Here is a 14,090-nt window from a genome sequence, read left to right as displayed (position 1 = left end):
TTTGATGTTCTTTTTTAAGAACCAAAATTAGGTATTTTCAAAGGATGAATTAGATAACTATTTGTGTTGAGACTACATCACTGTGGATAAGTTCAGATGATCTTCTGAAATACTGGCCTTATCAGATAATCAAAAAGTATAAGAACTATATAAAATAAGAGTAAAATATCTCTCAAGGTAAAAATAGCAACAAATGCCAGTTCTGAATTAAAGCTGCTCGTTGGCCCAGTCTTCAGTCCACTTATCCCAACGCTGTGCTTTGATTACATTCACCTTCTTTTCCTATGACATCAGAAGTCACCAGAGTTGTAAATTCTGAAAAGCTTCAATAATTTATGTAGCAGACAATTTCTTACAGTCCAAATTTGGTTTTGCTTCCAGAGACAATGCTGGTTCTTTGGGTTCTTGCTTAACTTGGTTCACAGAAATGGTACCTTCTGAATTTTCTTCAACTTCAAAACCAAACATAAAAGAAAAACCCTAATGGTTAATATAAGTTATAATACTGGAATCTTAAAAATTATATGAATTTAGAAACAAAGCACAAAAACAGTATTTTGCTAGAACCAAGTAATTTAGAAAATAAACTGGTGTATTTAAGAACTCAGTGCTTCTGACATCTTAATGGTCATTCACAGTAAATTCCTTCAGGATGAAAAAAAAGAAGAAACCAATAAAACTGCAAAGTTATTCTCTTCAAAAGATACTCTGACCAAAAAGCAGTCCATAATTTGATGAAATTATGAGGAATATCTCATAGTTAAACTTAACTGTCTTTAAATACTTGCATTATTTGAAAAAATTTTTTTTCTTTTTTACAAACATCAAGCATGTACTACAAATCACTGATGTGTTACCATTCATATGGTTTTCATGCATGTTCATATATTTTTAAAAAATGTTCTCTCCATAAAGAAACTGTACTTCAGAAGAAAATATGCCACATCTTAAATGATGGCTCTGACTTAGCTGCACAGCTAGGTGTTGCTTATCTGAAATATTTCAGAATGTACAACCATTCTGATTTCAAAGTACTTATGAGCAAATTAATGTAAACGCAGCAAACCAGCAACACTACTGACATCTGGCACCCAGGATACCCACTATAAAATCTTTCTCTTTCTCAGAAATCTATCAGTTTTTTTTCTCTACCAATTCTCAGGAAAATATCAGTTTTTCAGTTGCTACAGGCAACCAAACTTACGGGGATTCTACTTGGTCAGAAGTGCACTGAACACACTTAATGATTGTCACATATGGATTAGAGTTTAGCTTATGCCATATCAAGAAAACCAATATAGGATAGATTTGAGTAATCCTGCAAATTCATACTTAGGTGACATAGTCTCTCAGATCATGATCTAACTTGATACATCATGCAAGTTCAGATCCAAAAAGGGTCTCTTTTAACGCAATTTAAATTAGAGCTCCCAGAAATACCCTGGCACAACAGAGGGAGGAAGCATCTTGGAACGGGAAGATGCTTTGGAGGCAGACAGATCTGGCTTCAAATGTCCTCTCTGTCACTTACTACATGTGATTTTAAGGCAATTATGTAAACCTCCCAGAGCTTGGCCTCCCCATGTGCAGAATGGGAACATCGCTGGCTATTTCATGGAGTAGTTGTAAGGATCACTTCATGTATATTCCTTGTTCCTCTCTTCCACTAAATTTCCTAGAGCCAACTGCCATAGCCCTCTGGATAAATTTTCTTAAAAGTAATAAATTTAAAAGACAATGATTCTTTTCTGGAAGGAACTATCTCATACATGGAGGGAAAATATATGTTCTAAGGATAATTTCTAAGAAGACTTTTTTTCTTCAAGGCAAACTGCAAATCTCTCTTCACAAAAATGCCCAATCCAGAACAGTTTGTGCCATACATCAGGTAGGAATTCAGAGTTTATTACTATGTCGACTGGTTTCATTCCAAAGTGAAGGTAACAAAGTCTTGATTAAACCCAAGTCCTCAAGTCTTCCTAATTCCCTTTCAATTTCCATAGAACTCAACATGTAAGTTTACAACTCAAAATCCTTTTTAACCTTTACATCTGCAAACTTCACCCCATTTTTTTGTGCTACAATTTTTCTATGATAACCTTTATACTGAGTAGCTTTCAGTTTTTCTAATTTTTGATTATGTATACAAAAATGACCTTCCTGATTTCACATCACCACAGATTTTCCATGTAAAATTAAGTAGTTAGGGAATGAATAATCTCGATAAAGAAAAAAAATTAAGTTTACAAGCTATTAAACTCATGCTGACAAAACTTCTTTCCTCTTTCTTCTGGTTTTATTTTATTTATATATATATTATATACTCACTGAATAAAGAACAATAGTTTTTTTCCATAGTGTAACACTGATGATAGTCCAAAAAGGTTAAAAAAAAAAAAAAGATGATTTTAACTTACTAAGAACTGGCGGGCTGTCTATAATCTGTATTGGTATGGTCTGCACGTTTCCCAATAGAATCCGATGAACATTTCCTTCCAGAGTCTCTGTATCTTCAACATCTTCAACTTCTACCAGCTGATCCACTGCAACCAGATTTTGATCTGGTCCTGGAAGGTTACTCATGGTAGAAGAAATACTACTGTTTGGGGTTAGAGGTGAATCTGTTTGAAGGCAATGAGTCTGACCAAGCAGTAGAGAATTATTATTCATTATAACACTTTCTACTGAATCCAGAAGTCTTGAAGGACTGGAGGAGGGGTGGTTATTCACTGATATTAGAGCTGGTGATCCATCAGAAGTGAATCTTGGTTGTAAGTGCAAACCCTTTTGAACCAAAAAGAGTTATATCAAATGTTTGAATTTACTGTGTATGTTGTTTGCTTTGAATGTATTGTTCTTTGACCCAAACTTAGAATAAAAGCTAAGAGTATAGTTACTAACAAATATTAAGTGAGGACAGAAACAAAAACCAAAGGAAAACTGCACTACTAAATTTTCTTGCATGCATAATCAATTCAAACTTTTCTAAAACATATTGTTTAAATTATCATCTTAAAATAAGACACAAAAAAGTCAGAAAATACATGATAAAAACATCACAGATCATGTTCATAATTCCACAATAATTCTACAAAATCCCAAAGAAAAGAAGAGAAATTGAAGAAGAAAGATAAGGGCCTCAAATTTGGTATTATACTGGATACTTACCTGCAGGTGTGTGAATATTTTTGGCTGAAATGAAGAAAGTGAGGAGAGCAAGTGGGCTGGTTCTGGAGATAAAGAATTCCTTGTCTGATTTGTTTCCAATTTGCTGGAAACTGATTCTCCCTGTGAATTACCTAAATTATATAAAAAATAAATTATTAATTATGGCTACACTTTATTACAACCTTTACTATCAGAAATGGAATAGGAAATAAGGTCAAAGGACTTTAAGAAGTTATATCTAGTTATCTAGTCTACTATTTCTAAAACCACATAGTTCATCAGAATCACTAAGAAAAATTTAAAAAATATTAATTCCTAGATTTAACCTCCAGTAATTTTAATTCAGCATAGCTAGGATGGGTTGTAACAAACTATTTTTTTTTCCTTGAAAGATTCTATACTTGTAGTTCTAACCTAGTCCATTTTTTATGCTGTAATACTGGGCTTACACTTCTCCAGATATGGAACACTTACTGAGCTTCTCAGTTACAAAGACAAAACCCAATTCATCTTTGGTAGCCCTAGTGCCTAGGACAATGCCGAGCATAAAGCAGTTCTTCAATAATAATAGTATTAAATTTCTTTCAACAACTCATTTTGGAATAAATGAATAGGAGTAAAAATTTCTTTCTTTTCTAAATATCTCAATTTTTAAGGTAACTGTCCTTAGGGAATTTGAGTCCTCCTCATGTAATTCTTATATGTTAACACAAATATATTCATCTCTTTAAATCAATCAAAAATAAATTATCAATTAACTATTTAATGGGACTTCCCTGGTGGTCCAGTGGTTAAGGCTCTATGCTTCCAATATAGGGGGCACGGGTTCGATCCCTAGTCAGGGAACTAAAAACCCACATGCTACATGGTGCAGCCAAGAAAAAACCTACCAAACAAAAAACAACTGTTTATTGCTTCTATATTGCATATTGCACCCATGTAACTGAGTAATTTTTAAAAAATGGCCCTACTATCAGACAAGGATGGATTTAAGTACTGGTTTTTCTCTGGCAACATGTTAAGTGCCAACATGCCAGTTGACACAGTTTCTAATCTTCATTTTCCTCATCTGTAAATTCAGTATAAGAGAATTTTTCTCAAAGGACTATTGAGAATGAACAGTACTCTCACATTTCTAGGGTTTTTCATTTCTAACTGTCCCACCTCAATTTGCTGCAGTCTCCCACAACTATGAGCATGCCCTAGATTATTCCACATGTAAAATCTCTATTTCAAACATCCCATTCTCTGACCACAACATCTATTCTTCCAGGGACCTTTCTCAGATGAAGTGAAAGATGCTCAGTTGTTTCCGACTCTTTGCGAACCCATGGACTATACAGTCCATGGAATTCTCCAGGCCAGAATACTGGAGTGGGTAGCCTTTCCCTTCTCTGATGCCATCCAACCATCTCATCCTCTGTTGTCCCCTTCTCCTCTTGCCTTAAATCTTTCCCAGCATCAGGGTCTTCTCTAATGAGTCAGCTCTTCACATCAGATAGCCAAAGTATTGGAGCTTCAGCTTTAGCATCAGTCCTTCCAATGAATATTCAGGACTGATTTTCTTTAGGACTGACTGATCTCCTTGTTGTCCAAGGGACTCTCAAGAGTTTTCTCCAACTTTTTTGAACCACAGTTCAAAAGCATCAATTCTTTGGTGCTTAGCCTTCTTTATGGTTGAACTCATATCCATACATGACTACTGGAAAACCATAGCTTTGACTATATGGACCTTTGTTGGCAAAGTAAAGTCTCTGCTTTTTACTGCACTGTCTAGGTTTGTCATAGCTTTTCTTCCAAGGAGCCAGTGTCTGTTAATTTCATGGCTGTAGTCACCATCTGCAGTGATTTTGGAACCCCAAAAATAAAGTCTCTCACTGTTTCCCCATCTATTTGCCATGAAGTGATGGGACTCGATGCACTCTCACTTGAAGAGAAAAGAGAAGCTATGAGCTATCCATCACCAAAGCTAGCAAATACCTTCCTCTTTACCTACCTCTTCAGGTCTCTCCCTTCCTAACGTACTTTCCGTCAACCCCATACCATAGCAAACTTTTTGAAAAAGTTGTCCACACTATCTACACTTCTTCAATCACTTCCCATTCACTCTTAAGTCATTCCAATACGGGTTCCTCCCAGTCCGCCTCACTGAAATGACTCTGGACTCATGCTTCTGCAAATTTGATCTCAGAATCTTCTCTCCTCTGCTACCATACTCTACTCTTATGCCAGTGTTGCTGAGCTTGGTAAATGCCACGATCAATGAGCTGTTCATGGAATAAACTCAAGAGTCATCCCAGATCATTCCCACTCCTTTATGTCTCACACCTATTCAATCAATAACCAGTTTCTAAGATTACTCTGGTGATGTCCATGTGTAGAGTCTTCTCTTGTGTTGTTGGAACAGGGTGTTTGCTATAATCAGTACATTCCCTGGCAAAACTCTGGTAGCCTTTGCCCTGCTTCATTCTGTACTCCAGGGTCAAATCTGCCTGTTACTCTAGGTATTTCTTGACTACCTACTTTTGCATTTCAGTCCCATATAATGAATAGGACATCTTTTTTGGGTATTAGTTCTAGAAGGTCTTGGAGGTCTTCATAGAACTGTTCAGCTTCTTCAGCATTATTGGTAGGGGCATAGCATTGGATTACTGTGATATTGAATGGCTTGCCTTGGAAATGAACAGAGATCATTCTGTTGTTTTTGAGATTGCATCCAAGAACTGCATTTTGGACTCTCTTGTTGATTATGATGGCTATTCCATTTCTTCTAAAGGATTCTTGCTCACAGTAGTAGATATAATGGTCATCTGAGTTAAATTCACCCATTCCAGTCCATTTTAGTTCGCTGATTCCTAAAATACCGATGTTCACTCTTGCCATCTCCTGTTTGACCATTTCTAATTTGCCTTGATTCACGGACCTAACATTCTAGGTTCCTATGCAATACTGTTCTTCACAGCATCAAACTTTACTTCCATCACCAGTCACTTCTACAACTGGGTGTTGTTTTTGCTTTGGCTCCGTCTCTTCTGTCTTTCTGGAGTCATTTCTCCACTCTTCTCCAGCAGCATATTGGGCACCTACTGACCTGGGGAGTTGATCTTTCAGTGTCCTATCTTTTTGCCTTTGCATTCTGTTCATGGGGTTCTCAAGGCAAGAATACTAAAGTGGTTTGCCATTCCCTCCTCCAGTGGACCACGTTTTGTCAGAACTCTCCACCATGACCCTGAAGGTCTCGGGTGGCCCCAGATGGCATGGTTCATAGTTTCACTGAGTTAGATAAGGCTGTGGTTCATGTGATCAGATTGGTTAGTTTTCTGTGATTATGGTTTTCAGTCTGTCTGCCCTCTGATGGAGAAGGATAAGAGGTTTATGGAAGCCTCCTGATTGGAGAGACTGACTGAGGAGGAAACTGGGTCTTGTTCTGATGGGCAGGGTCATGCTTAGTAAATCTTTAATACAATTTTCTGTTGAAGGGCAGGGCTGTGTTCCCTCCTTGTTATTTGACCTGAGGCCAAACTATGGTAGAGGTAATGAAGATAATGGCGACCTCCTTCAAAAGGTCCCATGCACTCAGTGCCCCAAAGATGGAGAAGCTCTATATAGTCAGCAAAAATAAGATCATGAGCTAACTGCACTGAATGCAAAGGTAGGAAGTCGAGAAACACCTGGAGTAACAGGCAAATTTGGCCTTGGAGTACAGAATGAAGCAAGGCAAAGACTAATGGAGTTCTTCCAAGAGAATGCACTGGTCATAGCAAACAGCCTCTTCCAACAACACAAGAGAACGTCACCAGATGGTCAACACCGAAATCAGACTGATTATATTCTTTGCACCCAAAGATGGAGAAGCTCGAACAGTCATCAAAATAAGACTGGGAGCTGACTGTGGCTCAGATCATGAACTCCTTATTGCCAAATTCAGACTTAAGTTGAAGAAAGTAGGGAAAACCACTAGCCCATTCAAGTATGACCTAAATCAAATCCCTTAAAATTATACAGTGGAAGTGACAAATAGATTCCGGGGATTAGATCTGATAGACAGAGTCCCTGAAGAACTATGGACAGAGGTTCATGACATTGTACAGGAGGCAGTGATCAAGACCATTCCCAAGAAAAAGAAATGCAAAAAGGTGAAATGGTTGTCTGACGAGGCCTTACAAATTGCTGAGAAAAGAGAAGCAAAAGGTAACAGACAAAAGGAGATATGTACCCATTTGAATGCAGAGTTCCACAGAACAGCAAGAAGAGATAAGAAAGCCTTCCTCAGCAATCAGTGCAAAGAAACAGAGGAAAACAACAGAATGGGAAAGACTAGAGATCTCTTCAAGAAAATTAGAGATACCAAGGGAACATTTCATGCAAAGATGGGCTCAATAAAGGACAGAAATGGTATGGACCTAACAAAAGCAGAAGATATTAAGAAGAGGTGGCAAGAATACACAGAAGAACTATAAAAATAAGATTTTCACGACCCAGATAGTCACGATGGTGTGATCACTCACCTAGAACCAGACATCCTGGTATGTGAAGTCAAGTGGGCCTTAGGAAGCATTACTAGGAACAAAGCTAGTGGAGGTGACAGAATTCCAGTTGAGCTATTTCAAATCCTAAAAGATGATGCTGTGAAGATGCTGCACTCAACATGCCAGCAAATTTGGAAAACTCACCAGGACTAGAAAAGGTCAGTTTCCATTCCAATCCCAAACAAAGGCAATGGCAAAGAATGCTTAAACTACCACACAGTTGCATTCATCTTACACCCTAGTAAACTAATGCTCAAAATTCTCCAAGCCAGGCTTCAACGGTACATGAACCATGAACTTCCAGATGTTTGAGCTGAATTTAGAAAAGGCAGAGGAACCAGAGATCAAATTGTCAACATCCGTTGGATCATCAAAAAAGCGAGAGAGTTCAGAAAAACATCTATTTCTGCTTTATTGACTATGCCAAAGCCTTTAACTGTGTGGATCACAACAAACTGTGGAATTCTTGAAGAGACGGGAATACCAGACCACCTGACCTACCTCCTGAGAAATCTGTATGCAGGTCAAGATGCAACAGTTAGAACTGGACATGGAACAACAGACTGGTTCCAAATCGGGAAAGGAGTATGTCAAGGCTGTACATTGTCACCCTGCTTATTCAACTTACATGCAGAGTACTTCATGAGAAATGCTGGACTGGATAAAGCACAAGCTGGAATCAAGACTGCCAGGAGAAATATCAATAACCTCAGATATGCAGACGACACACCTGATGCAAAGAGCTGACTTATTGGAAAAGACCCTGATGCTGGCAAAGATTGAAGCGGGAGGAGAAGGGGACAACAGAGGATGAAATGGTTGGATGGCATCACTGACTCAATGGACATGAGAATGAGTAAACTCCGGGAGTTGGTGATGGACAGGAAGGCCTGGTGTGCGGCAGTCCATGGGGTTGCAAAGAGTCGGACAAGACTGAGAGACTGAACTGAACTGAAGACAACTCTTAAATGTGCCCAATACTTGTATAAATGTCACCAACTGCAAACAACACCACTATCACCTTTCATTTGGAAGGTGAAAGGGCCTCCTAATCTATTATGCTTATTCAGTTTTATCTCCAACCACTGTCTCTACTTAAGTTCCTTGGACATGGTATCCTCTTCCTTGCTTAGCGTTTGAACATGCTATTCCTTTGATTAGTATATTCCTATTCATTCTTCAGTTCTCAGTTTAAAAGTCACTTTCTCTACTACTGTATATAAAATGGATAACTAATCATAACCTAGTGTATAGCGCAGGGAACTTTACTCAGTGCTCTGTGGTGACCTAAATGGGAAGGAAATCCAAAAAACAGAGGATAAGTGTATACATAGAGTTGATACAGTTTGCTCTACAGCACAAACTAACTGCCGTTTTAAAGCAACTGTCCTCTAATTAAAAAAAATAAAAATAAAAGTCACTTTCTCAAATGTCCCTTCCCTACTTTCTGGACTAAGTTACATATTTCTATCACTGTTCCCACACAGTTTGGCACAATTCTATCATGGTAATACTGTCAACTCTCTCTCATAGTAATACTATTACTATTCATTATAGTAATTAATTAGAATATGCTATAGTCTTTTTCTCTTCCTAAAAGTTAAATTCAATGAAGCAGAAACTTACTTTTCTATGCTCAACATTTATCACACTGAATTAAATACACACAGAACAAAAGAATAAGTCTAAAGAATTTGCAAGCTATTCTATAAGCAAAGCAATTCCAAGGTCAATAGCCAAAGAATTGAAAAAACCTGTATTCTACATATTATTAATTTATTTTAAAGTATTTATTTACGTGTTAAGTTTTTAGAAGCCATTATGCTAAGAACTAAATGCCAACACCCTTTTTCTCTGGGTGTTTATCTCTGCCTTGCCTCTCCATCTTAACTAAACTAACCATTTCTCTGTGTACTGTCCCACTTTCTGTGCTATGTCTCTGGTAATAAACTTTGTACCTGCATTTAACAACAACAAAAAAAATACACAATTCCCAAATCATAATAAAAGATATATATCCATAAACAAAGAATAGCATGTTAAATGCAGAGGTAAATAAAAAAGAGTGAATATCCAAATTTACATAGCAGGAGGAAGTTAAGAAATCACCTAAAGCCAAAGAAACTGCAATTTGAGTGGTAAGAGGAGTTTGCCACGCAAAAGAGGAGAAGAGACATTTCTTGAAGAGAGAACAAAAGGGCTGAAATAAGCCCGGAATATTGAGAGAACACAGGAGTAAGAAACATACGAGAAAAAGCAAACCATACAAAATGGACAACAGTTTCCTGATCAAGGTGTCTTAGAGTTATTACTACTGAAATTAGCCTAGCTTTAGAGTAAACCATGCTAATTATCATTAGCCTCAAAATTTCAATCATAAAGAATAAAATCTGATATATACATAGGAAATTTAAATAGCTAGAAATATTTTTGATAAATCCTAACATAGTTGCTCTTGCCTCTGGGCCATGGTTTCCTTATCCATAACTTAGATGAGACAAATTAGATGAGATAATATCTTAAATATCTTCCAGGTTTAACACTGCTTGATTTTATATCTTGAAATTGAATTATTCAAGATAACCTACCTTCTGCAAGCGTAACTGTCACAGTCTCTCTGAGAATATTCCCACTATCTGTGGTCCACTGAAGCTGAAATGGGAACACTTACTTCAGTAAAAAGAACAAAGCATTTATCTCTAAAACTATTTTTAAATAACAATGCAACTGTCATATCTTACCCAATCATAGTATAAATGTGCTTTATTCTATAATTACTTTCTTCACTTGTTCACATTCTCAAAGGATAAGTATACTTAACTAATCAAATAAATTATCTTCCCTAGTTCAGATAGCAAGAATTTGACAAAGACTACCGGTACTCAAATCTGTTTTAGTTTCTGAATTTTGGATAGTGAATAACTAAGCATTTTGGATAGAAAAGAGTAGCTCAAGCTTAATAAAAAAACTCAAACTATTCAGTTACTGAATCTAGAGAGTAAAACTGCAGACAGCAAAGGATATTGTTACTTGAGATTTTAATGCCAAAATCATTGTGTGTATTACAATTAGTAGTTTCTGGGTAATTTCTGGGTAACCATTGTGTATATTACTATCAGCAGTTTCTGGGTAGTTTCTACTCTCTTCAGAGTAGGTAGAAATGGCCACTTTTCTGGGGGAAACTACAGTGTCAGAGTATGAGGTAAGCTTTACATCCACAGAGGGCATATAGAACCAACATCATCACATTCAAGTCTATGCTATTCTATTCAAACTTGCTGAACATATTTAAAAAGAGGTGGAGATATACATAGTATGCACTCAATAAATATCTGTCACATAAGTAAGATATACTTTTATGGAGATAAAATATATTGATTTTTAAGTGAAGATTACTATTGTTATTATAGTCACAGCTAGAAATTCACTTAAATTTCTTTTTTATGGGAGTAATAAAAAACATTTTAGTTAAATCATCACCTAAGAGTTCAGTGTTTACATTTTGGGGAAAAACACTATTTTTCCTTACATCACAGTTATTTATATGGCCTAGTAGCAACCAGGCATTAGCTGAGAAAGACTATTGTAATAAAACAAGAAATTACAGTTGTAATCATACCGTTGCTGGAATAATCTCTGAGTTATATATATTATCTCCATTTTTCAAGGATTTCTGTACCTCATGGATGTGATTTCTTATATCATTTACAGTTGGAAAAAAGGATAAATTATGTCTTTCAGGTACTTCATCAGGTTTGAAGAGTTCCCTTTCCACAAATTTTCTGTGGAAATATAAAATAGAATAAAAACATAAACAATCTAGCAATCTAGTAATTTAGTTCAAGTGAGACAGGTTCTCTTTTAGCATATAATTCTGTAAAGTATGATTTATAGCTTTATATGTAATTTATATTTTTTTACTTTTTTCCTACACGTTAAGTCCTAGAATTCATGCAGATTAAATGAAAGGTAATATTTTCACTGGTTAAACACCTGTATATCTTAGAATGAGCTTTGATATTTTTATGAATTTAATGAAATCACTATTTTCAGTTCAAACATAGTATGTTTTTGAATGCTTACTCTGTCAGTCACTGAACACTTTTAGTATCTCCTTTAACCCATCCTATAATCTTGTGAGGTAAGTATAATAAACATTCCGACTTTACAGAAAAGGGAATTAAGGGCTACAGAAATTAAGTAATTTGCCCAAAGTCATACACGAGGCTAATAACTAAGACAGACTGGGCCTATACCAAAGTTACATATATAAACATCATGTTTCATTGCTTTCAAAAGTCTTCAGATAATATATGAAATACGATCTGCTCAAATTTTACAAGTAGACCAAAGAGAAGATAGAAATAAAAGGTAATATTGTCACAAGATGATATAAAAAGTAAATATATAAAAAGAAATGATAAAATTCAATATACACATGCTTTGTGCATTATATTCAGTAGGCCATACTGCAGAGCTGTATCATACTTTTGTTCTTAAGATTTAGGTTTAGTAAAATAGTGGATGGCTTACCAAACTTTGGCTCTGTTTTAACAGTGCCCCAATGTAAATAAACATAAAATGTCTAAGAAATCTGTTAAACCGAAGTCATGTATTCATTAGGAAATAATCCTGGGAAATACTCATTCTGCTGTTGAGATCCAACTATACAATTACCAGCAGGAATAAAGTCAGTTAAGAAACAGAAATCATGATGAAGAGCAAGGTTGTACACCTAGACTTTACTTCTAGCTATATCTCTTTAACCATCCCAAGTCTCCATTTCCAGATCTGAAGAATGAGGATAAATACACTAAATTTATAAAGTCATAGGAATAAGTGAGATTGTGCCTATAAAGTACTTAGCATACTATTTGGCACACACATAGTAAATGCCTCATATTTATAATAATAATTATTATTATATCCTGAGTACCAATAAAATTAGACCAGAGTACTACATGGGGCTTCCCCAGTGGCTAAGCAGTAAAGAATCCACCTGCAATCCAGGAGTCACAGGAGACATGGGTTTGATCCCTGTGTGGGGAAGATCCCCTGGAGGAGTGCATGGCAACCCACTCCAGTATTCTTGCCTGGAGAATGCCATGGACAGAGGACCCTGGCAGGCTGCAGTCCACAGGGTCACAAAGAGTCGAACACAACTGAAGTGACTTAGCATGCACACACAGAGTACTACACATAAAATTTCATTAGACAAAAAACTGCTCATATTCTTTTGTTTCAATAAAATTTAACTGCACATTTCAAATGGGTTAAAACAAATATCTTGGCCAATGTTTTAAAATCTTTTCTAAAAATTTTCTTTCTATAAAGGTATTTAGTATATAATTCAATATATATATCATTTAAAAATAGTCTAATTTCCCAAATCTGAACATGGAATATCTAAAATGAGTAATTCAAATCATTACTCATGGCTTGCAAAGCACCTGCTAAAAGTGATCAATTCATAAATAATATTATTTTAATAAATTAATAAACTATATTCCCTATATATTCTGACAGCATATATCCTGGAATATGTCTACAATGTTAAGTGTATTATTTAAACCAACAAACAAAAGTGAAAAACATAAAAGGACAATTTGTTTCTACTGTACCTTAGCTGTTTTCTAACTGCATACACTTGTTCTATTCCCTGTGATACTAATTCTTGAATTTTATGTGCTACTTGAGGATGTAGACGTGAGGGCAATGTACAGTTCTCATCTCTAATTGCAGCTTCCTCTTCTTCAAGAGAAGATATGGGAAAGGAGGAAGACGATAAAGGGAGGCAGGGAGTCTCTAATTCATGATACTGATGAGCTTGCTGCGTAGGTAACTGTACATACCACCTAATGAGAGAAAATATTTAAAATCATATTACTAGAAAAAGGCAAGAATCATATATTTATGTTAATACTCATCAGAAGGAATAATTTTTTGGAAAATTATATACATATATAATAATATCATATTAAGTGCTTCCCAAGTACTTCAGTGGTAAAGAATCTGCCTGCCAATGCAGGAGATGTAGGTTTGATCCCTGGGTCAAGAAGAGCCACTAGACAAGGAAATGGCAACCCACTCCACTATTATTGCCAGGGAAATGCCATGGACAGAGAAGCCTGGTGGGCTATAGCAAATTAGGTTGTAGGAAAGTACTAAATATATAATAAAACGTGTTTCCAAATATGAATTTATCATGTTGGGAAAAAACTTCCACATGGTATACAGAATTCTTTGGTCAAAATTATCCACATATGGTTGATAAACTCAATGGCTTATATATGGCAAATTAGTTTAATACCTAGGAAACTACTAATAAAACATCTACCTTATAGAAACCATTTCTTAATGGAATAATTGGAAAACATAATATAATTTCTCTTA

The 14,090-nt window shown here is 35.9% G+C and overlaps 1 protein-coding gene across 1 annotated transcript in view; it reads right to left on the bottom strand.

The window, feature by feature from the left end:
• Positions 1-333: 333 nt before the first annotated feature.
• Positions 334-14,090, bottom strand: part of CARF (calcium responsive transcription factor) — a 38,041-nt gene continuing 24,284 nt past the window's right edge. The window contains exons 9-14 of the mRNA XM_052635760.1: positions 13,319-13,552; positions 11,317-11,479; positions 10,286-10,349; positions 3,169-3,299; positions 2,418-2,784; positions 334-452 (exon numbers count right to left, since the gene is read on the bottom strand). Of these exons, the coding sequence (XP_052491720.1) occupies positions 334-452; positions 2,418-2,784; positions 3,169-3,299; positions 10,286-10,349; positions 11,317-11,479; positions 13,319-13,552 (1,078 nt within the window). The remainder of the gene's footprint in view (positions 453-2,417; positions 2,785-3,168; positions 3,300-10,285; positions 10,350-11,316; positions 11,480-13,318; positions 13,553-14,090) is intronic.

This window comes from Budorcas taxicolor, chromosome 2 (assembly GCF_023091745.1).
Source record: "Budorcas taxicolor isolate Tak-1 chromosome 2, Takin1.1, whole genome shotgun sequence".
Taxonomy (NCBI): Eukaryota; Metazoa; Chordata; class Mammalia; order Artiodactyla; family Bovidae; genus Budorcas; species Budorcas taxicolor.
The sequence above is the reverse complement of the archived record's forward strand: the minus strand, read 5'-3'. Positions and strand labels throughout refer to the sequence as shown.